Source organism: Leiobunum rupestre, chromosome 4 (genome assembly GCF_980474605.1).
Source record: "Leiobunum rupestre chromosome 4, qqLeiRupe1.1.hap1, whole genome shotgun sequence".
Classification (NCBI taxonomy): domain Eukaryota; kingdom Metazoa; phylum Arthropoda; class Arachnida; order Opiliones; family Sclerosomatidae; genus Leiobunum; species Leiobunum rupestre.
Window position 1 is genome coordinate 69,370,161 of NC_143387.1, and position 22,082 is coordinate 69,392,242.

The 22,082-nt window shown below is 37.3% G+C and overlaps 1 protein-coding gene across 3 annotated transcripts in view; it reads right to left on the reverse strand.

Moving 5' to 3' along the window:
* The window catches only part of LOC149948874 (uncharacterized), a 44,531-nt gene that overhangs the window by 11,966 nt on the left and 10,483 nt on the right, over positions 1-22,082 (reverse strand). For all 3 annotated transcript variants that reach the window (XR_016480713.1, XM_090174039.1, XM_090174038.1), the window contains exon 2: positions 18,691-18,949. Coding sequence is in view for 2 of the 3 variants with exons in the window: in XM_090174039.1 (XP_090030165.1) it covers positions 18,691-18,949 (259 nt within the window). In the remaining variant the exon portion in view is untranslated. The remainder of the gene's footprint in view (positions 1-18,690; positions 18,950-22,082) is intronic.

Sequence of the window (22,082 nt, forward strand, 5' to 3'; positions counted from 1 at the left end):
AAAAGCGGTAAAATCGCGTGAAAACGGGCCTGTGTTTTACGGGCCATATAAATGTTATTAAGTGCCGGAAGACGAATAAAACTTTCATTTCAAACTAGGCTATACACGAAATGTCATAAAATCTTTTCCATTAAAAGTAATCAAATACGCAAGCTATTTTTTCTTAGGACCGATTGCCGATTGTCCGCTTTTCGATTGGAAATTGGTCAACTCTCTTAATACCGCCGAGCAACCTAGAAGATTTTAGGTTGGCCGCTGACAAACTAAAAATACCGTAGCTTTGACGAGGCTTACGAAACAATATGGCGGCGTCCATTCGTCGAGGAAATGTAATCCGCGAGGGCGCTATAGACCCTATTTAAACCGTTCGAGAAGAATATCTTTAAAACGCGGATAAGTATATTTTTTTCTGATTGGGGAACTTATCTAGACTAACAGGTTCTTCGACTACGTTCGCGTCTTTGGAGGTGTCCATTTCGCGGGACTGCTCCATAAAGCTTCGGCGGCACTATCGTAGTTGGCCGTGTCACCACGTTGGTTTTTGGGGGACGATCCCCTCTCCGATAAAATAGCGCGTTGCTGTCTTCGCGACCAGCCAAAGTGTTTAACTGTTGAAATCAGATTACATTTGGTCTTGGAATGACGGTTGACGGTCGTTGAGAAATGTCTCCCTCCCCTCGAGTTCGTTTTGTAGCTTCCAAATCTTCCACTCTCAGATAAGCACGTAAGCGCCGAATAGTTATTTATTTAATTGGCTCGTAAAATACCCGATGCGTTTATGACCCCCCAAATCGGTTTATTGTAGATTCGGAGGCTGACTTCCAATTTATCTTTCATTTTTTTGAACAAAAACCTATTTAGGTTAATGAGAACGTACTAGTTGTTCCGTTCACCGACGCGAGAAGTATTGATAAAACACAGAATGTATTTATTTACACTTCGCTCCGAGTAAATGACTATGTTGAGACAATCGACGAACATCGTGGTCGAAATTTCCACCGGCACGAGTGGGTGGGGAAGAGGAAAACGGTACTGGCGGATGCTTCAATCGCGAGATTTATTAAATACTTCTGGCATATCAAAGCGAGATTTTTTAAATACTTCTGGCATAACAAAGCAAGATTTATTATATACTTCTGGTATAACAAAGCAAGATGTATTATATACTTCTGGTATAACAAAGCGAGATTTATTAAATACTTCTGGTATAACAAAGCGAGATTTATTAAATACTTCTGGTATAACAAAGCGAGATTTATTAAATACTTCTGGTATAACAAAGCGAGATTTATTATATACTTCTCGTATAACAAAACGAGATTTGTTATGTACTTCTGGTATAAAAAAGGGGGATTCATCATATACTTCTGGTATAAAAAAGGGGGATTTATTATATACTTCTGGAACTAATATGTTCGCAAAATTTAGATAAATATTAATTCTTCGATATTATAGTAAAATTCTACATTTATAATAGATAAAAAAAACTTTGGGGTATCTGGCTCCATAAATACAAAACAAATCGTATAAAGTGTTAGCAGATGATTTTTAGATTAAATTAAACTCCATTTAATAAAAGGTGTAAAATATCAAAAACTTCCATCGCGAATCGTTTAAGATATTTAACGTTTAAAAACTAAATGCAGTTTTTGACTCGTCATTCGGAAAAAAAATCGTTGTACTATAACAAAATATCTCATTTTACATAAATAAAGGTGTTTAATATTCACATTTAGTTTTGATCAATCAAAGGAATGTATATAAAAGTTATTAGAATTTACATTAAGGAGCTAAAAATCGATTAGAAAAATTGGATGCATTTCAAATCCTGGCCAACAAAAGCGTTTGGGACTAACATTGCTTAAACATTTTCTTCATTCGCACGGAGCACTTCGTGTTGGTTAACCATGTTTTATTTCTAAAATGTCGGCTCGCGAATACGTTACGTTAGTCGCGTACGAAATCGTCCTAAACGAGAAACGAAGCGTCTAAACGTAGTTAGAAAATATCGGTCTAGTAAACACCTCCCGCTATTAAGATTATGAAAATATAAGCGCTAAATAATTTGAGGTTTCGCGTTCGAAACGCCCTCGCTAAAAAGACATTTTGCGTCCGCGCTTTTAAGGCAAGTACATTCCGTAATGGGTGGGCACCTCCAGCTCCGCAAATGATCTTCTCCGGGTTTCACGACTTTTTAATTGTTAGGTAGGCGACGCGCTCGCTAGATAGCTTTTGATTTCTTGTCGCTGAAGCACCGTGTCTGCGGCTAACACCCATTTTTTTACTGCCGTTTCGAGATCTTCCGAAATGTTATTCGTCATACGGAGACGAAATTTCGCGTCTTTTAGGGGAAAAATATTTTTTTTTCGTAGCAGGGGTGTCGCATCCTTGAACCGAAACTCGAAAGCTTTAAGCGCGTTTCCGAAGGTGTAGTTCTTGTAAGGGTTCCTCTTAGTCGTGCCTTCTTATTTGCCGTATATATTTAACTGCCCATTTTCTTCTTGTTGCTTTTTAAAGGTTACAGACCCGTCATTTCGAGCAATTTAGCTACGGCTAGCAAAGAACAACTTGAAACGTTGCTGCAAATTTGTTATTTAACTTATTTTATTTCTCAAATATCTCCGCTAAGGTTTTTAAGTAAAGGGCCAATAAATTCCCAAAGAAAACCTTTTTTCACCCTCAAATATTTAAGAAATAAGACAGGGCGTTTTCAGTATAGTTGTAACTAAACGTTGCGACGTTTATTGGTCTAAAATACTCTTAGAAGGCAAAGTATTTTTTCCAAGCAATCGCGATGACATAATCCGTAGCCAATGAAATTGGGAACCATTGCTACGTTTAGTCCCTTATATTAGTACAGTCTACGCGCGTGCTTGTAGCCTTTTGTAAAAGTAAGAAACAGAGCTACATAAACACAAGAAGGATAAGTTACTTAATAGAATTATGAATTACATAAGTTAAAACCAATATTGAAGAATATCCATAGATTTCGAATATTAATAATTGTCTCTAATGGGTTTGACCGATTAACCTTTGACGCTGTCGTAATGCAGATAGTAATATTTGAGGAAATGAGGGTTAATAGTGCCCTGTTATATATATTTTCCCTGTATAACTAAGGTGACCTACGTGAATGGGGTATTTTTCAAAATATAACACCATTACAAATGGAATAGTAAAACAACAAAGACATATCGTTATTTTATCGTATGCAAAGGTTTCTTTTAAAATTTTATCCGATTAATGATTAGGATTTTGCATTTATATTTAAAATCTGCAAAAAAACCTCGAGCCGTTGCACTCAAATGAGAGAAAGCACTCTAGCAGAAGCATGTAGGATGATTGTAGCAACATGGGAAGAATTCCCCAAAATCATCAACTACAATCACTGCTTAGTGAGCGAGAATAGAGGATATCATGAGGAGCTATGGCGGCGCCCAAGTTTTGGTCCAAAACAAAGTCTACGGGAATTAGCGTGCATGACGTTCTACGACGTCATAGTGCCTTATCTCAAAGGAAATGCTACATTTTGATCATATCCAAAACCGTGAAAAGCAATTGCTAATACAAGTACATTGTCGTAGACTTAAAATTAGGAACTTTGACCACAAATATTGCGGGTGCAATTCGAAAATAAAAATTTGGTTTATTATGACGTAGAGCTAATTATACGACGGCATTATCGGCGTTTGGGTACGGATGACGCAATATCTGTGAAACAAACCGTTAGTGAAGAAATAGAGCTAGTGGCATACTTATGAGTAATTATGTTACATATGAAATTAGTATTAAAAGCGAGGGATAATAAATGGGAATTTCTAAGTCAAAAACGGGAAAAAAAGGGATTTTTCATTTAATGAAATTATCGCAAGAGGGAAATTTTAGATATCAAATGTGGAAGCCCTGTCACCGAGAAACAACCGTTAGCCTGTTTTAGGGACCCAACGTCGGTCGTGTCGCTTCGCTCACTACGCTCCTTTTAGAGGTAAAAACTGCGTCTTCGTCGGAGGCTACGACCCCGAAAAGATGAGCGAACGGCGTTTCTCCACTCCGACGCCTTCAGTCGCTCGCTCGTTCGCTTTTCCAATTAGTTAAAAGGGGCTCCCGCGATTTGGCGCCATCATTTTGGAGCGACCGTTTTCGGAAGCGCAGACGTCCATTACATCAGCACGGCTTATTGCCCCCCCCCCTCTAGCCTAAAGGCGAAGGCTCTCGCCTCCGAGAACGATCTCCTATAATAGCTCTATTAAAGGGCATCTCTCGTATTAGACCAAAATACCGTTCGCCTTATTGTAGTTTAATTAGGCAAACGACTGCGATGGCCCCTATCAGGCTATCGTTAAGGCTGCAGACGTCAAAGACTAACTTCGGGAATGATAATTCCCCCCCCCCTTCAAACCGTCTTTTGGCGCGCGAATCTATTCATTGCCCCCCCCCGTATTCTTGCACTCGATTAATGATTTCTTAGCGGGGGTGGACTGCGTTTCCGGGAAGAGCGTCGGGAGGGGGGAGGGGGAGGGGTAGAAACGTTCATCAGCCAATCAGGAAGACGCTAGCCGGCCGTAATCTCAATCAATACTAAGTCGGCCCAACCAATCAGTGCGCGCCCCGTAAATCCGATTTCCTCCCTCCCGCAATTCACCGTCCCCCCCCTCCGCTCGCCGTTTGCTTTTGAATTTTAAACCCGTTAATTTCAACTTTAGGAATTGTTAGCGGGAATATTACCGTACCGTTTCCCGCGTATAAGGAATTTTATTTATTAAAGTACCAATTTTATATTGTACCTTTTATCAGGAATGAGCTGGCATTTTGGATTAAGGGCGCGCGATTAGGGCAGGTTTAAGGCACCCACCCTTACGATATAATGGCCTGTTTATGGGAAGGACTTATTTACTCGTACGTATAGTAAGTCCGTGTTTACCTTCATTTGTCCGCTAGAAAAGAGCGGGCGAACGCAATCTTTGAAGTTTCCCCATTAGACAAAGGCTTAAGTTATTACGGAATTAATACTTGCTCGGACGAAGGTTGACATCGTGATCCCAGTCACACCCGGGGAGCGTATCCCCGCCGGACCCGCAGGCTGTGGAAAAATGATTCCAACGAGGCCGGATTCTCTTCGCGGGGTAAAGACGATACCACGACGATCTCATATTTATTCGTAGTGGCTGTTGTTGTCGTAATCTGCGCGGGCGCAATTTGTTGTTCAATTCGGCTGTTTGTCCCGCGTCTCATTACGCTCGCAATTACATTCTCGGCTCTCTTTTAAACGACGCGTGATTGTCTTCGAATTTTTAACTTTTACAAAGTTTGTAGCGTTTCGCTTATTCAACATTTTTAATCCGGTCTCGGAAGCGAATGGCTAATGGTATACAATCGAATTTAAACTCTAATTCGACGCGGCCGTGGAACAGATGAAAAATTAACTACGATTTTGGTTTTAATGACGCAATACGATTACGTTAATTAGTACTACCTGAATAGAAAGATGCTCTCATACTGACGATATAAAATATTTACTTATTTTTAATTATTATCGATTTTCGCTTTGAAATCTTCAAACGTTACATTTGTATTTCAATAATATGTTAGGGAATACCTTGGGAAAAATGACTATACATTTTGGCAAAACAAATTAAGGTAAATTATTATGACAATTGGTTACAAGAGAACTACAAAAGCGATTTTCCGGGAAATATGTAAGATCACTTCGATGATGGAAATCGGTGAAACCAAGACGAAATGCGAGTTTAAATATTGTCCGAGCTGTTTTGGAGATCTGATCCGTGGGCTTTCACGCTAATAAGTTCATCCACGCTCTCGTCACGTAATTCGGGGGAACACAACGGCAGTTAACAATATTTGCGTCTAAATTAAATACACGAAATCTGACTAGATTGGCTGTCCTGTAGCGAAACTTAGGAAACGCCAATTTCGAAAATTTCGATTAAGTAGTAAATTCAAACATCAATGACAGTAGTTCACCTTCTGTAATGATTACTACCACTGTAAAACATTCCCCGTTGAGTTATACTACTAAGCACCACTTAACTACCACAAGAAGTAATAATGATCTCAAATTTAAATAAATGGTATTTACTATTTACTGTCTGTGACAGCTAGGAGCCACAAACACAAGGAGAACGCGGCTAGCCTTTAAACACGCTAACGCAGTGTTGCGTACAAATTTCATTGGACGAACCTTTACCCTGTACGTTTTACGGGTGGGGGAAGAAAATTTCCGAATTTTCCCCTAAAGCGTCTAACCAATGAAAATTGTACGCGAGAAAATGCACGACTTTTGACGGGTTGCGTTCTCTTTGTTACCGACTGAAAAATAACTAACGGGCCTCTTCGGGGAAACTGCTCGGCGAATCTGATTTTTTGTTAAAGAAATGCAAAGTTTCTAAGTCTATAAAAAAACTTTATTTACAATTTTTAAACACTTTTATCTTATGGATTTTATTTAAATTGATACGCGATATACCTACATTAATTTGATTTTCTAATTTTAATTGAGTTTACACAGGATTACAATAATTATTTAACACTCTTTGTGTGGGGTGCTCCTAGGTAACAGCCGGACTGTTATAAAGCGCCACCTACTGACTGTTGTTTAAAATATACACGGTGATTATAGGGGTGTTTCTCAATTTTCAACGACCACTTGAACAAAAAAATTCAACGTCTTTAAAAAATTATTCGATCAAAATTAATTTAGTTTTTGCTTTATTTTTTCGTTTTTAGCGAAATTCAAACGATTTATGTCGCCACACTTTTAAATGGAGGTAGGTATATCATTTTTTTTTAAATTAAATCTGTTTTAATAAGCCGCGGATATTTTATTCGTAACTATTGTTCACTAGATCCTTATCTATAGAGTAGTATCAGTGCAACGTCACGCGAGGCCGCCCATACAAAAAATGTCACTTAAAATGACAAAAATTATAATATTACTCTTTAAAATAAAAATAAATTTTAAGTGAAATTTCGATTCTGTAAAACTCTTTGTATTTACGATATCTCGCCATTTTCATTTCATAGTCAGTTGTTTTAGTAAAGTCTACAATTACATTTTATTAATCGCGAGTTCTACTTAGCTCCCAAATATTTATTTTTAAATAATTCGAAAATTTCGTGTTCTTCTCGATTATTTCAGATTCCACCATCCCAACTAATTGTCCATTTCTAAAAGGTAGAGTATTTAAATTTTCATAAAATAATTCCGAAAATGCGTATATAAGGAAGTTCTGACAATTTAAAAGTCCCGGTGCTATCGCGTACACCGTAGGAAAGGGGGGGGGGTTGTAAATTATTGGCCCTGAAACCCCGCATTGAACCTTTATCGTCCCAATAACGTTCCTCTTCAATCGGACAAAGCGACTTTGGAACGACAAAAGCTCGTCCAGGAAAGAGAAAACGTTTTAGAAAATAGATTTTGCTCCTGAGCAGGTGGGAGGGGGGATGAAACACACGGGGCCTTACCCCCCCGCCCCTTTTCTGTAATTTATAGGGCCCCTCTTACTTTCAAAGATTAGATTCAGCCCAAAGCTTTCATAAAGCAAGCTCTTTATTATTCATTAGACAAGGATGGGGCTTAAGTTTTGGTTGCGCCTCGGCCGAAATCAAGGAGATAAATTTCTAATATCATGGCAATACGCCGGAAAAAGTCCGGAAAGTTTAAAAGGGGAGCGCCTCCTAATATACGAGTCTCCGGGCGGGGGCGAGCCTTCGCCTGTGAAAGGCTACGTCGAAAACTGGCCTAGGCCGTGGTCACCAACCACTTTCATCAAGGTGACTTTACCCTTCCGTCCGTCCTTGGCCGGGCTATCGGGTGAGCGCCGTCTTCCGCCATATTGGAAGTAATTGTCCGCGCGAAAGAGCCATCTCCGGAACGAGGCTGATTTTTACGGCTCCGTTTGCTCCGGTTTACGGGCCGGAGCGGCGGATTCCAGCCCGATCAAACATCCCTCTTTTACGTAAGCGCGCGCTCCGGATTTCGGAAAATGTTTCGCTTCCAGCCTGTTAGGACCCTCGCCTGTTCAATTATTCAACTAGTCTGCGAAAACGAGCGTTAAAAATTCAAGAGCCTTTAAAAGTACTTTTCCTATTGGTCGAGTTTGGGGGGGGGGGGCGGTTTAGCCTTATTTAAGTGGGGGGAAGGATGCTTCGCTTACAACGGGGGGTCGAAATGTTGCTTCCCTTGACTTATGGACCTGTTTTGGGCTTTGGACCTTTTTTATTTATTTTTGTAGTTTTGTTCGTACCTTTTTGTCATTCGGTTGCTAAAACCAAATTAATTTTATTTTTATGATGATTTTTGTCGAGGGTATTTTTAAAATTGTAAAGATTTAACTAACTTGGATTAATTTTTAATTTCTAAATGCTTTTTTTATTTAAATTAAGAATGTATTTAATTTTATTTATTTGAGAAAGACTATGTTGATATTTGAATGGTATCTCCTAACGGTGACGTAGACAAGGGGGGGTTTTCGGGTCCAGATCCCCCCCTTGGACCTACCTTTGACTGTACTAAATTCCCACCCCCCTCTTAACATTCACATACTTCGACCTCCCCTAATCCACCTCCCTTTAAAGGTCAATCAAGTCTGCAGGGTTTCTTATTGGTTCCCTAAACCTTACGTCTCGCGAAGCGATTGAAGCGCACAGCGGTGACGTTTTTCCTTGCCCTGCCATCTATCGTGACGAGGGGAAACTAAACAAAGTAATTCTTTTAAACTATATTAGTTTTTCTAATATTGAATTATCGTAGATTTCTGAGCTTGTTCTGGTAATGCAATCCTGACAAATGAAAGCGGGAAAATTAAAAATCAACTGTAGCAGGAATCGATATCTCTACTTTGAATGCTTATCCCGCCGTATCGCGTATGGTAAGATCACTCTGACGGCTTTGGCCCCGCCTACGTGATAAAAAAATCCCCTTTGCGGCCGCTCCCCTCTCACGTTGTTGTTTGTTAAGTTAACATCTAGTGACGTCAAAAAAACCGTCAGCCGCATCGAGACGAAAATCTGCCGCGATGAGCATTCCAAGTAGAGGTATGGATTCCTGACTGTAGTCATATGACTAGACAGCCCCTTCGCAGTTTGCGTATCGCCATTATCGAAGCTACTACTATAATTAAATAGATCAGCATTTATACGTTAAATCGAATAAGACAGTTGATTTTCGCAAATTAACTCCCCCCTGTAGCGACGGAATAAGTTAGAGGCTTTCCTATTCCGCTAAATAGCGCGAACGCGACCGCCGAGCGTTTCAATGAACAAGAAGCGGACCTAAGAGAACCTCGCGAAAACATCCAATCCCGAGAGAGCGATCCGCGCTCTAAAAGCGAGAGCCCCGCGTATCCTCGCCAGTCCTTTAAACAGCGACGAATAAACCCGTGATATATTCGTTTAAGTATTTATAAAAGAGAAGAGAGAGGGCGCTCGTCTCTTCATCCTGACCCCCTCCTCCGTAGAGCCCCCTCTTAAGATTTCCGATGATTGCCTTTCGCTAATAGAAACATAAGTTAGCTCCCTCTCGCGCCAGAAAGGAGCGAGTTTTCGTATACTTAATATAAGGCGATCGTTTTTAGCAAAACCCATCGGGATAGCGGAAGAATATTAAAAATGGAAATAGGTGTTTTTCTCAGCCGTTAAAAATAAAATAATGAAAGAAAAAAGATTGTAGGATTTTCGGCAAATTGGGCATTGCCTAAAAATAGTTTCCGAGGGGGGGGGGGGTTGGCAGGTAGTTAGGTAGTTCCGTTTCTCCTATAACGAAATTTGTTACGAATTAGTTTGAAAGCGCGCAAAATCCTTTGTCTTTCTTTAGGCGTGTGCGTGATTAAGTCTCTATCGATCTTGTCGGAACTTAAGCCTCGGTCGTTAGCCAAGGCCTACGCTCGTCTTTTGTTTTCTCGACGGTGAACTTTTAAACGTCTATCTGTCAAGGCCAATATATAGCCCGCGTCTGTATTCCTTCAACGGCGATTCCATAACGCGTACGCTCTCGAAAACCTAGCCCTTATTCAGTAGTAACACGCGTTATTAAAATTTTATTTTTCGCCGCCATTTGTTTTTATAAAAACGTATACTTGATAGGAACGCCTTAGAGTGACGGGGTTTATTTTTGGGCGCGCTTGTACGTAAAAGAATTAACGCGTACGACTCCATCTAGCTTCGGTTTCAAGCCACGCCGGTAGGGGGAAAAAAGACTGTATAGCGAGGGTTTGGGCTTTGAAAGAAAGAGTTAATCAAATTTGTAGCGTTTTCGAGCGGGGGCTAGTGGGGTCTTAGGGCCTTTTCTTTGGCCCCTGGAGGGAAACTTCTCTTTTAGGCACGTAATTTTCGACCTCCACGATCCTAAATTAAAAACTTCCCCCTGAATGCGCGCTTTCCCGGCGCTTAACTTTTGCAGCAACCCCTGATATCTCTCTATTCCTTTCTCGTTAGAGTGGATTTTACTAAGGGAAAGGAAATTGAAATGTAATTGCGTTATACGAGTCTTTGGGCAATTAGAGACAGTCAATTCATTTCTCTTTATAGCGGAAATTCGCGATTCTGGCGCCCCCTGTACGAGCCTTTTTGCCTTAATGAGACGGACTTTCATTTGTTAGCTAAGAAAAATAACTATTAAAATAAATCTTGAACTCGGAAAAGATTAAATCGCGATTCAATTTCTATAGAAGACAATCACGTCAAAAGTTTCCGCGTTTGTTGTTAAAATAATAATTGAATTTTAACTGTTAAAAAGACTTTGTAGTTCTAAATACATACAGTTATTTTTAATTTGTAAATAAAAAAATTCTTTAATTAAAAAATATAAATTTTGTCTTATTAAGAAAGTACTTAATTAATATGGACCAAAAGCATTGGAATCTCTTACTATACTCGCTTACTTCGTGGCGAAATTTGTCTACTATTCAATCACTAAATGTACACTTAGCGGATTCCATAGGTACTTGAATTCCTTCTTGGTCTTATCATTCTTGTCGTGGGCTCCAAAAAACCGTTTGCCACAAATCAACAGACCAACTCGTTAATGTCAAGCCTCTTCTATTGAAATATTATTAACAGGAATTTTAACGCAAAAGTAATAGTTTTTAAATGTTGCGAGAGTTTTAACGCCTGCAAATTATGAGCAAAAACCCCATTCTTCAAATAGCATCGCTAAAAAACCGAGCGCGGTATCCAGATCCGGGTCCAGTTGGTTATTTGTCTAAAGATTTATTTCCTCTTCTATATTTTCTTTGGTTAAAATTTAACTTAGACTCGTGACTTTTATGTTTTGTCAATTTATTTTGTAAAAAAATATTCGCGTATGATTCATCGAATCAGAAGTGATCTAATTGGAGATAAGTATAAAATATCTTTATTTAAATTAGTTGAAAATCGAGCATTTTTTCCACTGAGCTTCATTAAGTGCTCAATAGATGGTGTTATTCGTCGTCCGTTTTTTATTTAAATGATCCACTACGCAAAGCTATAAAGGTGTCCCAACTTACGGATTTTGCACTCAAGCCCTCAAAGAAAAATTTACGTAATAAATTATGTAGAATAGAGCTCTGCGTAACAGATAATTAACTGGCAAAATTTCGATTAATCGTAAATATTTTGGTTAACTGTTTATTTATGGATATTATCCATGGATAGACAACGATTTAACATGCAAAAAATAATTTATATTTTCGGATAATTGTAGGTTATGGATAAAAATAAAATAAGTGGTTAATTTTGATCCAAACGCCGAGCTCTAACTTTAATATAGAATGATAAAGAGCTTTCTGATGCACCAAGTTTAACCTTCAAATTTCCCACGCATTTGAAATACCATCGCGAAACGTAATGAAAACCAATTTCTTCATAATTGACGTATTTATAAAATATTTCTGTATAAAATATCAAAGCAATTACTAATAAATTAGTTCCGAAGAGAAAATTAACGCGCAATGGCCAGACCCGTGTCCAAAAACGAAATAATTTCCGAATTTAAAACGTTCCGTAATAATCGATATTATATATCGGAGAATCGCGCAACCATCGGCGAGGAAAGAGCGTATCTTTTATTCATTGGTCGTCTCGGATTTGAGGAGCCGAAAATTATCCGGCCATGACAAAATATCTGATTTCGAATTTTTCTTAGCATGCATCACGCGTATAAACGGCGGAGTCTGATTAGTGAGTGATACTACGCGTAAACGGTTCCCTCGCAGGGAGACGCCTTTGGGACATAATCGTATAGAAGCCATTTTTGACGGGTGTCTAGTTTATTAATTGCCCCCCACCCCCCGTCGTTGCCACCCACCCCACCCAAATATCTCGATTGCCCCCCCCCCCCCCCCCCTTGACGACTAAACTCCACCTGATTCTTAATTCCGAAAAAAACCAGATTGACATCTTTCTAGTTTTAAATTCTGGCATTTCTTTCGCGCCCCTGGCTGTTCGTACCAACAGTGCCGCAAATTCGTATCGTCTAGACATAGCTATAGATATATATAGGTTGCCGTCCTGTTGCGGAGTGGCGTCGTACGCGGGGTGTACGTTTATTTTTTTAGGGTCTATTTGATGTGTACGAATATATAAGCGCTGTTTATATTTCTCTATAACGTTGTCACTCTCGCTAATGTTCGTGTATTTTTCTCTCCCAAATTGCGCGTCTCATCCATCGAAACTGGTTTTTGCCATTTTATAAACGTTATAGCTTTTCAAATGTACTCGCGCCGGCAGTGATTGGCACGTTCCACTCGTTTTAGAGCGAAAAGGAGTCGAGAATGAGCGGTACATTTTGCGGACGAGGGGAGCGTCACTTTTGGTCTTAAGCTGCGGAACAGACCTTAAATACGAGTGCTTCATTTAGTATTAGATTGAGCAAGAGAAGATCAGGTGTCGTTTTGGTTCTGAAGATGAGAGGTTTACTTAATATTAGATTGAGCAAGAGAATATCAGGTGTCGTTTTGGTTCTGAAGATGAGAGCTTTACTTAATATTAGATTGAGCAAGAGAATATCAGGTGTCGTTTTTGTTCTGAAGATGAGAGCTTTACATAGTATTAGATTGAACAAGATAATATCAGGTGTCGTTTTGGTTCTGAAGATGAGAGCTTTACTTAGTTTTAGATTGAGCAAGAGAAGATTAAATGTCGTTTTTGTTCTGAAGATGAGAGCTTTACATAGTATTAGATTAAGCAAGAGAAGATCAGGTGTCGTTTTTGTTCTGAAGATGAGAGATTTACATAGTATTAGATTGAGCAAGAGAAGATCAAATGTCGTTTTTGTTCTGAAGATGAGAGCTTTACATATTAGATTAAGCAAGAGAAGATCAGGTGTCGTTTTGGTTCTGAAGATGAGAGCTTTACTTAGTTTTAGATTGAGCAAGAGAAGATCAAATGTCGTTTTTGTTCTGAAGATGAGAGCTTTACATATTAGATTAAGCAAGAGAAGATCAGGTGTCGTTTTGGTTCTGAAGATGAGAGCTTTACTTAGTTTTAGATTGAGCAAGAGAATATCAAATGTCGTTTTGGTTCTGAAGATGAGAGGTTTACTTAATATTAGATTGAGCAAGAGAATATCAGGTGTCGTTTTTGTTCTGAAGATGAGAGCTTTACATAGTATTAGATTGAGCAGGAGAAGATCAGATGTCGTTTTGGTTCTGAAGATGAGAGCTTTACTTAGTTTTAGATTGAGCAAGAGAAGATTAAATGTCGTTTTTGTTCTGAAGATGAGAGCTTTACATAGTATTAGATTAAGCAAGAGAAGATCAGGTGTCGTTTTTGTTCTGAAGATGAGAGATTTACATAGTATTATAGATTGAGCAGGAGAAGATCAGATGTCGTTTTGGTTCTGAAGATGAGCGCTTCACTTATTATTAGATTGAGCGTATGAAGAATAGAGGTGTCTTTTTAACTCTTAAACTCTCAACAAAAGAGTTAAGTTACAGTTCTATATGACGTTAATCATTAAAAAAATAAAATTAAGGTGAAAATTAATGAGGGAATGATAATCAGCGAAATAACCGGCTTTAGTTAATTCTAAAATCTTCACCTTTAAGTTCATTTTTCAGAATATATTATTTTGGTAGTTAAATTATTATATTATATTAATATTGTTATAAATTATGTTGTTTCGGCAATAGGTAATATGATGAAATTAAAGGTTTCAATATTTTTAAAGCACTGTAATTAGTTTTCTACGTTCCGTGAGCAGAATTAATGATTATATTATGGATTTAAGAGCTTGAGATACGTCAGGTTAACGTAAGCAGCTTGCGAGCTGAGAAATGATTTTTCGAAAATGTCCATCGCAGAGCGGCGGGACCCGTCCCGAACATAATCACTGTTTTTGTCTCCTTTTTGAGACTCGTTAGATTTTGTTACTAAGCGCGTATCCTCGGTCTGTCTGCCTATTTTTCGGCGCAATCGCATTTGGGAGGGGGTTGGTCATTGATGTACACTTTAAACGGTAATGATTGTCGGAAATGTGACGCTAAAATCAAATACCGTATAAAGAAGTTTCATTATATTAAAAAGGGTTTGGTCGCGGCTAATTTCAACCGGTAGCTAACGTAAGTACGGGTTATATATTGCTAAAATACTTAGAAATAGGGATTTCTTTTTTAAAGAATGTACGTTTAAGCAATAGGTAAATTTTTACATTTTACATAGTCAGGCGGTAAATTGTACGCTTACCCGGTTTGTTCGGAAAAATAGCTCTCATTGAAATATTTTTCGCCAAACGAAATTAACATTTAGTATAAGTCAATTAAACGAAAATCATTACAACTTAGTCTTATTTATTTTCTTATTTGTAGTTGTGATTATGGATAATTCCTCCCATGTTCCTACAATCATACTACAGTGGCTTCTGCTAGAGTATTTTCTACCTTTTGAATATGAAGGAAGTTTGTCCATATTCTAAATAAGTATATTGGTACGAAACACTACTAATTTACTGTGTTAATTTTTAAACAAACCATAGTATACGGTATAATAACTATATCTTATTGATGGTGTAAATATTCCATTTTAAATGGTGTTATATTTTGAAAAATACTCGGTTCACATAAGTAACCTTAGCTATATAGAAAACATTGATATTCTGCCGGTCAATATAATAAATACAAAACGAAGAAAGAAACGGTATTTTACACGAAATTAATCTATCACGAATTATTCAAAATGACTGTGCCCACTTTTTGGCGCGAAACTAAGTATATAATTTGAAATAATATATATTGTAAAATTAGTTGAGAGCATATACAGATTAAAAAAGATATTACCGTAAATTTCTATATCAAAACAGATCTAGTACCTTATAATGGCCAAATGAATGATACAACGCTGACAACGCGTATAAGAAAAAACCATAATATTATTATAATTAAAACAATACTGGCTCTAATTAATCGAGATACAACCGCGGTATTATATTTGAAATAGGTGTCCCCCCCCCCCCACCCGTTGATAGGAAAGGTATATTTAAGAAATGAATGTAAAATATATTCTGCCTTTAAATGTAATTCCAAACTGCATCGAGCATGAGAAATTATAACGACTCAAGAACGAGGCCCGCGGGGACAATTTAGAACAGTTCGCCGTTGAAGCGAAAAAAGATTGGAACCAGGCGACAAACACTTTGGCTTTGACGAAGATTAAAATACGAAACTAATAGCTGTCTTTCATTTATATGTATTTGAAGAAATGCCGTATGTATCGTTGCTATTGGGGGGGGGGGGATTAAAAATCATTAATACTACGAGCCTTTAGGCTGATATCAAGAATGGATTTATTTATACTTCGAGAGACGATTTTTTTCCAATCCACCTCGTGCTCGAAGAATAAGCTCGTTCCCCTACAAATCAATCAAATCAGCTAGGTATCTTATTGGTTCCCTAAAAGTGACGTCTTTCGACGCGATTGAAGGGCGCGCGGGTGACGTGTTTCCTTGCCCCGTCTCGCACCGGTGGAAAATCCGACCATGATAATTCTTCCTAACTATTCATAAATACATTCTTGATGATAACTAATGGGTATTTGCCATTTTCGTCTCATTTTGTCACCTTGCCCGTATTTAAAGCGATACGCCGATCAATATGACGAGGCGTAATGTGCAGCCTTAAAACAAGGTTAGGTACAGATTTTCGAAGGGAGAACGTGTCGGGTGAACGTCTACGCGTACGTATAAACGGCGCTTTTCATCTCGTGAGCTATCCGTATAAACCTATAAGATACCCGTCCAATGATTAAACTCGCTACTATATTTGAAATATTTCAAAACCAGAGATACCGGATTTTACGCTATTTAAATAAGTCTTATATATCTGATCTAAGCGAGCGAATTTTACAGGGCGATATAATATATAATTCGGTACATGTTAAATTTTTATTTAATTTTATACGAAAAATTTAACACGTTGATTTTGTATTCAACCTTGAGGGTATTTTATTTTTCATTTTAACCGTAATTTTCTACCCAATTTTTTTTTCTCTTATTTTTAATTTGGTGGTTTTTCGCTAATGAATCTTTCTGTGCCATTGTTTCGAGGTGTTTCTTATCGCCATATTGGGCAGCTTTTTAATTGTCAATTGCCCCCCCCCCCCCCACCTCACCAAACGTACATTATAATAATATACAATACACACACAATATCTATATAGAAGAGAGATAATTAACAGGTATCCTGTTTTCAATCTTAATTGGAGAGTCCGCGTGATACCAGGGGAGGAAGGGGGTGATACGAAGGGGCGCAGTCGCTTTGTGCTAAATTTTAACCGCTTTCTCGTCATTATGGTTCTTTTATGTGTATATTTTTCGGGGGTGTTTTTTTTTCGCATTAGCGCTGCACTGTCTCTTAATTTGCGTTTTTTTCTTCTTCTTTTGTTAGCTAATTCGTAATTAATTCGTAAATATTAAATATTTCCCCCGCGATACAAAGATGGTGGTTTTTATGATTCTTTTTGTTAGGAATTCCGTTAGGTGTACCATGGAAAGAAACAGTTTTCTAGTAGGTTTTTATGGCAAAAATAACCTTTTCCGAAAGGGTAATTTTACCTCTTAAAATTTCTTATAACCTTGTTAGCTTTTAAAGACTGCGCAAAATTCAAATAAATATTATACATAATTTTTTTTACGTTATTCGTATTTCATTTCGACGTCTAAGGCAACACTCAAAATAGTTCTAATAGATTTTTAACACTATTCAGATTTGTTGGTAAATCAGGGTACACGACGAGCAGAATAAAAAGGTTGGGGCAATACTAAAATTCACCTTATTTATGGATGGGCTGTCTAAAACAAAAATTATATTTTCGTGTATCCTGGTGTATCGCGCTTAGTCGTATCGATTTCGCCTTATTTAGCCTTTCCAGTTTACGTAGATCCACATAGCGGCCAACGCGAGAAGCTCAAAATTTCAAAACGTTTTGACACAAAATATGAGCAATAACTTAGTAGGAAATTTCAGAGCAAGAAAATACGATATAAATAAATAAAGAAATACATATAAATAAATACGATCTAAAACACGTTTGGGTCCAAAATAAATACCTTTAAAATGAAGCGAGTGTTTGTAATACTCAATTTTATGTTTCGATTCAATAATTAATCTTTATTTAGCCAAGGTAAGTGTTATTTGTATTTTTTAAAAGAGTTTCAATTTTCCGTAAGATTTGGATGCTGAGCTGTATAAAAGAGATTTTTCGGGCAACGTTCCAAAGACATTAATGAGAACTTGCAAATGAGACTGGACCACGTATCGATTTATATGGTCCATGGTGAAAAAATTAGCCTTGGGAGAGTACGAAGTATCATACTTACGCGTCTTAGGGTGTTTTTTTAAATCAACTTTAATTGCAAGTCTGGATTTCAGAATTTTAGAATTAAAAATGTATATGAATTTTTGTGAAAAAATAATAGAAATTTAATCTCGTACTAATTACAGGTTGGCATTAACTAAAACGTAATGAAACTTTTATTATCAAGAAGCTTTTATTAAAGGGAATATAATTTCTACTATTTCTATCAACCCCTAAATGGTTCCAATATTGACCGCTCCCTATATGATTTTAGAGATTTTAATGGTTTGAAGCGAAGGTAATCCCTCAAATCGTTGTTGTCTTCCGTAAAAGAACGCGTTGGGGCTTATATTCCTTTTTATTTGGTTCATGCCAAATAAGCTCAACTGTATTAGTAACACTTTTTTAATTCCCCGTGTGCATCCGCGGTAAGTAAATACGCTCTAAAAAATTAAGGTGTATTTCTCTGGGTCCAAATTTGTTTTGTTTAGAGGTGTTACTCACACCATTAAAGGTGTTAAAATACTTCATTTTTACACTATTACCCAAAATTTCCAGAAAAAAGTTTCATTAAAAGTAATCTTTAATACCTTTTTGGTATATTTATCCTTCTTAAGTAGCACTTTTTTACTCCATTAAAGGTGTAAATAACAGTATTGTTTTCTTTTTTAAAGGTGTATAGTACCACAAATTAATTTTGGCATATAGTTTAAAAAAAATATTTTACTGTTAGACACCATATTAACACCTTTATGGGAAAACGTTAAATTCAGAAAGGTGTTTTTACATAAAATGTTTTTCTCGAGTGAAAAAGGTGTAAGTAAGGTGCGATTGTAAAATGACACCTTTACGACTCCTTAGTGACACCCCTATTTTTAAGAGTGTAAAGTGGCTGAATCCTACCTCCACTTGGTCCTTCTGTTTTGGAACCACGTCTTGACCTGGGCGTCGGTCATTTTGAGTTGTTTGGCCAAGGCTGCCCTTTCGGCGGACGCCAAATACTTCTGTTTGTGAAACCTCTTCTCGAGTTCGCAGATCTGCATCCGCGTGAACGACGTCCGCGGCTTCTTCCGCTTGGGTGGCGTCCTGTTCTGGTATGGGTGGCCGATGCGGCGCGGCGTCACTGGGGGCAACGACGCCGAAGATGGCAGAGAGAACGGACCTGCACGGAGAAAAGCACGTTACATTCACTTCGCAACACCATCAGATATAACATACATCCATTTGGGTTATAGCGCGAATTTCCAAGTGATTTCGGAAACCAGAATTTCCTTTTGAAATTTCAGAACACGATTTTCGCATTAATTTCTGTTTTTTAGGCTTATTTAGATAATTTGAAACCGATTTTCACCTCGATTTCCAAAAACTTTCACGTTCATTTCACGATTTCTAAAAACATATTTCTCCGTATGCAACATAATTACTCGTAATAAGCATTTCAATGAGACCTTGTTTCACACGGAACAGGTAACAGATGTTCCCATACATCTCCCGGAAAAGTAGAGTTTGTGTTACCGCGATTGGACTTAAAATCAGTTTTTAATTTTACTGCCAAAGCTGTTGTTCTGGCAGGAGGGCAAGATAAATTATAAAATTCGACTTAACTAACTAACTTCCGTATCCCATCCGTAGAGTTGATGACGCGTTTTTCGTCACGGAGTTGAAAGTGACGTAATTTACGATAAATCCCGACGTGAACAAGGTTTCATTAAAGAAAATATCTTTATGGCATACTTATGATTGATTATGTTACATATGCTATTATACTGTCTGAAGAATGTATTTACTTATCACTCTATAAAAGGTTAAAACATTTGGGGAAAACATATTTTGACCCATATTGAGTCAATTTTGACCCAATTTTGGTTATTATGGCAATTTTGGGTTAGTATGTTTTAGCGTATGCAATTGGGTTATTTTGAGATTTACCATTCTAACCATACTTGGGTTATTTCTTACCCAAAACAAAGTAGCAAAATATAATTTCATCCGCTGTAGTTTCTACCTTTATCAATTCTTCGATTTCATTCGACCTAAAGTCTCGCCAAATTTGTATCACTATATAGTTACTATACCAACTGTACCGGCCGTCCGGTTTACAAGCTAAAACAATAAAAGGAGGAAGTTTATGTAATGGCAATTGTATTTTTATCTAATAGGAGTATAATAGAACTTCATTAGCTAATTGGATTAAATAAATAAGCTATAGCTTTTATTTTAAGTAACAAATGTTAACAATGAAGAATAGTATATTTGATATTAAGCCTTTTTAATTAATATTAAGCTGTTTTTTTACCAAAGCTCATAATTTTGGGTTATTTATTTTTACCCAACCATTTGGACAGTTGTTAATTTACTCAACTTTGGGTTATTATTTTTACCCAACCATTTGGGCAGTTGTTAATTTACTCAACTTTGGGTTATTATTTTTACCCAACTGGGGTTGTTTTCAATTTGCCCAAATTTATTGGTAGGTGAAATACTGACCCAAAATTTGGGTAACAATTGGATTTGGGTACATTTGTTCGAATTTCATTCGTCCGAACGGTGGTACAAATGTCCGAATGATCATGGGTCCGAATGCCGGAAAACAGGATCGTATATGTCCGAAAACGTATTTCATTTGCCCGAAAAATTTATCACAACTTTTGTTGGTGATTTAGTCGTTCAATTTATGTTAACTTTACTGGCGAATTTCATTTGTTCGAATAATCGTTTGTCCGTTTTTTCGAACATTAGGAATTGGTTGGTTTTTTTTTGAAATATTGTTAATATAAGAAAATAGTAACATTAACGTGAACCTAACCTAACTTAAAATATCCACAACATTCAACGCAATTCCCACTTACTATATCGGCCAAAGGAAAAATGGACATAATGTCATAATAGGATAAAATGATTAGACATTATAAAAATCCGGACCAAAGAAAACAGCAATAAGAAATACTAATTTAGCGACAGAATTCGGACAAGTGATGCTACCGATTCGCACGAATGAAACAAACCAGTTGTCCAATTCGAACAATTGAAACATTTGTTATTTCGGCGGTTCGGACGAATGAAATTCGAACATTTGTTCCACCGTTCGGACGATTGAATTTCGAACAAATGTACCTACCCCAACAATTGACCCAAAATGGGTGGTATTTGACCCAACCGTTTTTAACGTATACTGAGAGAGAATGACTATTTGGAAACGATTTGAAGCGTTCCTACCAATGATGAATGATAGTTTGCGCAAGTTTTTTCAACCGATTCTCAGATAACATTTACGTTATATCAACCGAGTTAATAATTACGATAGTTCGGGTCAAAATGTAAACCAAATATAGTGAGTTGCAGGCTAAGAAAGACAAAATATATAGTACAATCGGCGCAAGGATCCCTCAGATCGTTTCCGGTCATTCCACCGCGCGAAATTTGAATTTGGCCATTTTACGGTCAAATTCGAATTTTGCCCTTTTTCTCGTCTTTCAGCGCCATCTAGAGACCAAAATTGGAATCTCTATTTTTTAGTTTCATAATGGTGGTGGCAAGCAAATTTAAAAGATAAGGCATTCCTATCCAAGGATTCCTATCATTCTTAAATTTAAAATAGTATGTATAATTATTTAATTTTGTAAATTTATTTATACGTCTTACCAGTTAAATTGGCAGTTTCTTTTAAAATAGCTACCACGCTTTCTTGGGGGTAACGTTGTCTTAACGAGCTATAGACGTTTAAAATTATGTTTTTCTCTTAACTTGCTAACAATAAACCTTTATCGTGCTTTTTATAGTAACCTCTTGGGCTATTTAAAATATTTGGAGCTTCCATTATCGTACCTTCTTTAGCAAAATAATTCGGATGTATTCAGTAATTAAACTCGTGACAACATGAAATTAAAAAATAGATTCCAATTTCGGTTCCTAGATGGCGCGAAAAAACGATGAAAACCACGAAATTTGAAATTGACCGTAAAGTGGTCAAATTCAAATTTCGCGCGGTCGACTGTCCAGAAATGGTCTGAGGTATCCTTGCGCTGGCTGTACTATATATTTTGTCTTTCTTAGCCTGCAACTGACTATAGCTTAAACCCGAATTCATCGTAAATTGACAGAATGTGAGCAGATTTCAGATGCCTCACTGTTCTCTATTTTGCGTCCGTTCCATCGATTAAATTATTTCGAAATTTTAATTTCCGTTTATTTTAATTCACTTTCCAGAAGATTATATATGTACTAAACGTAGAAGTCAGATGACTGTTCAGCTTAACTGAATCTGATGAGTTGAATTATAGCAGATCAGTTCAGAT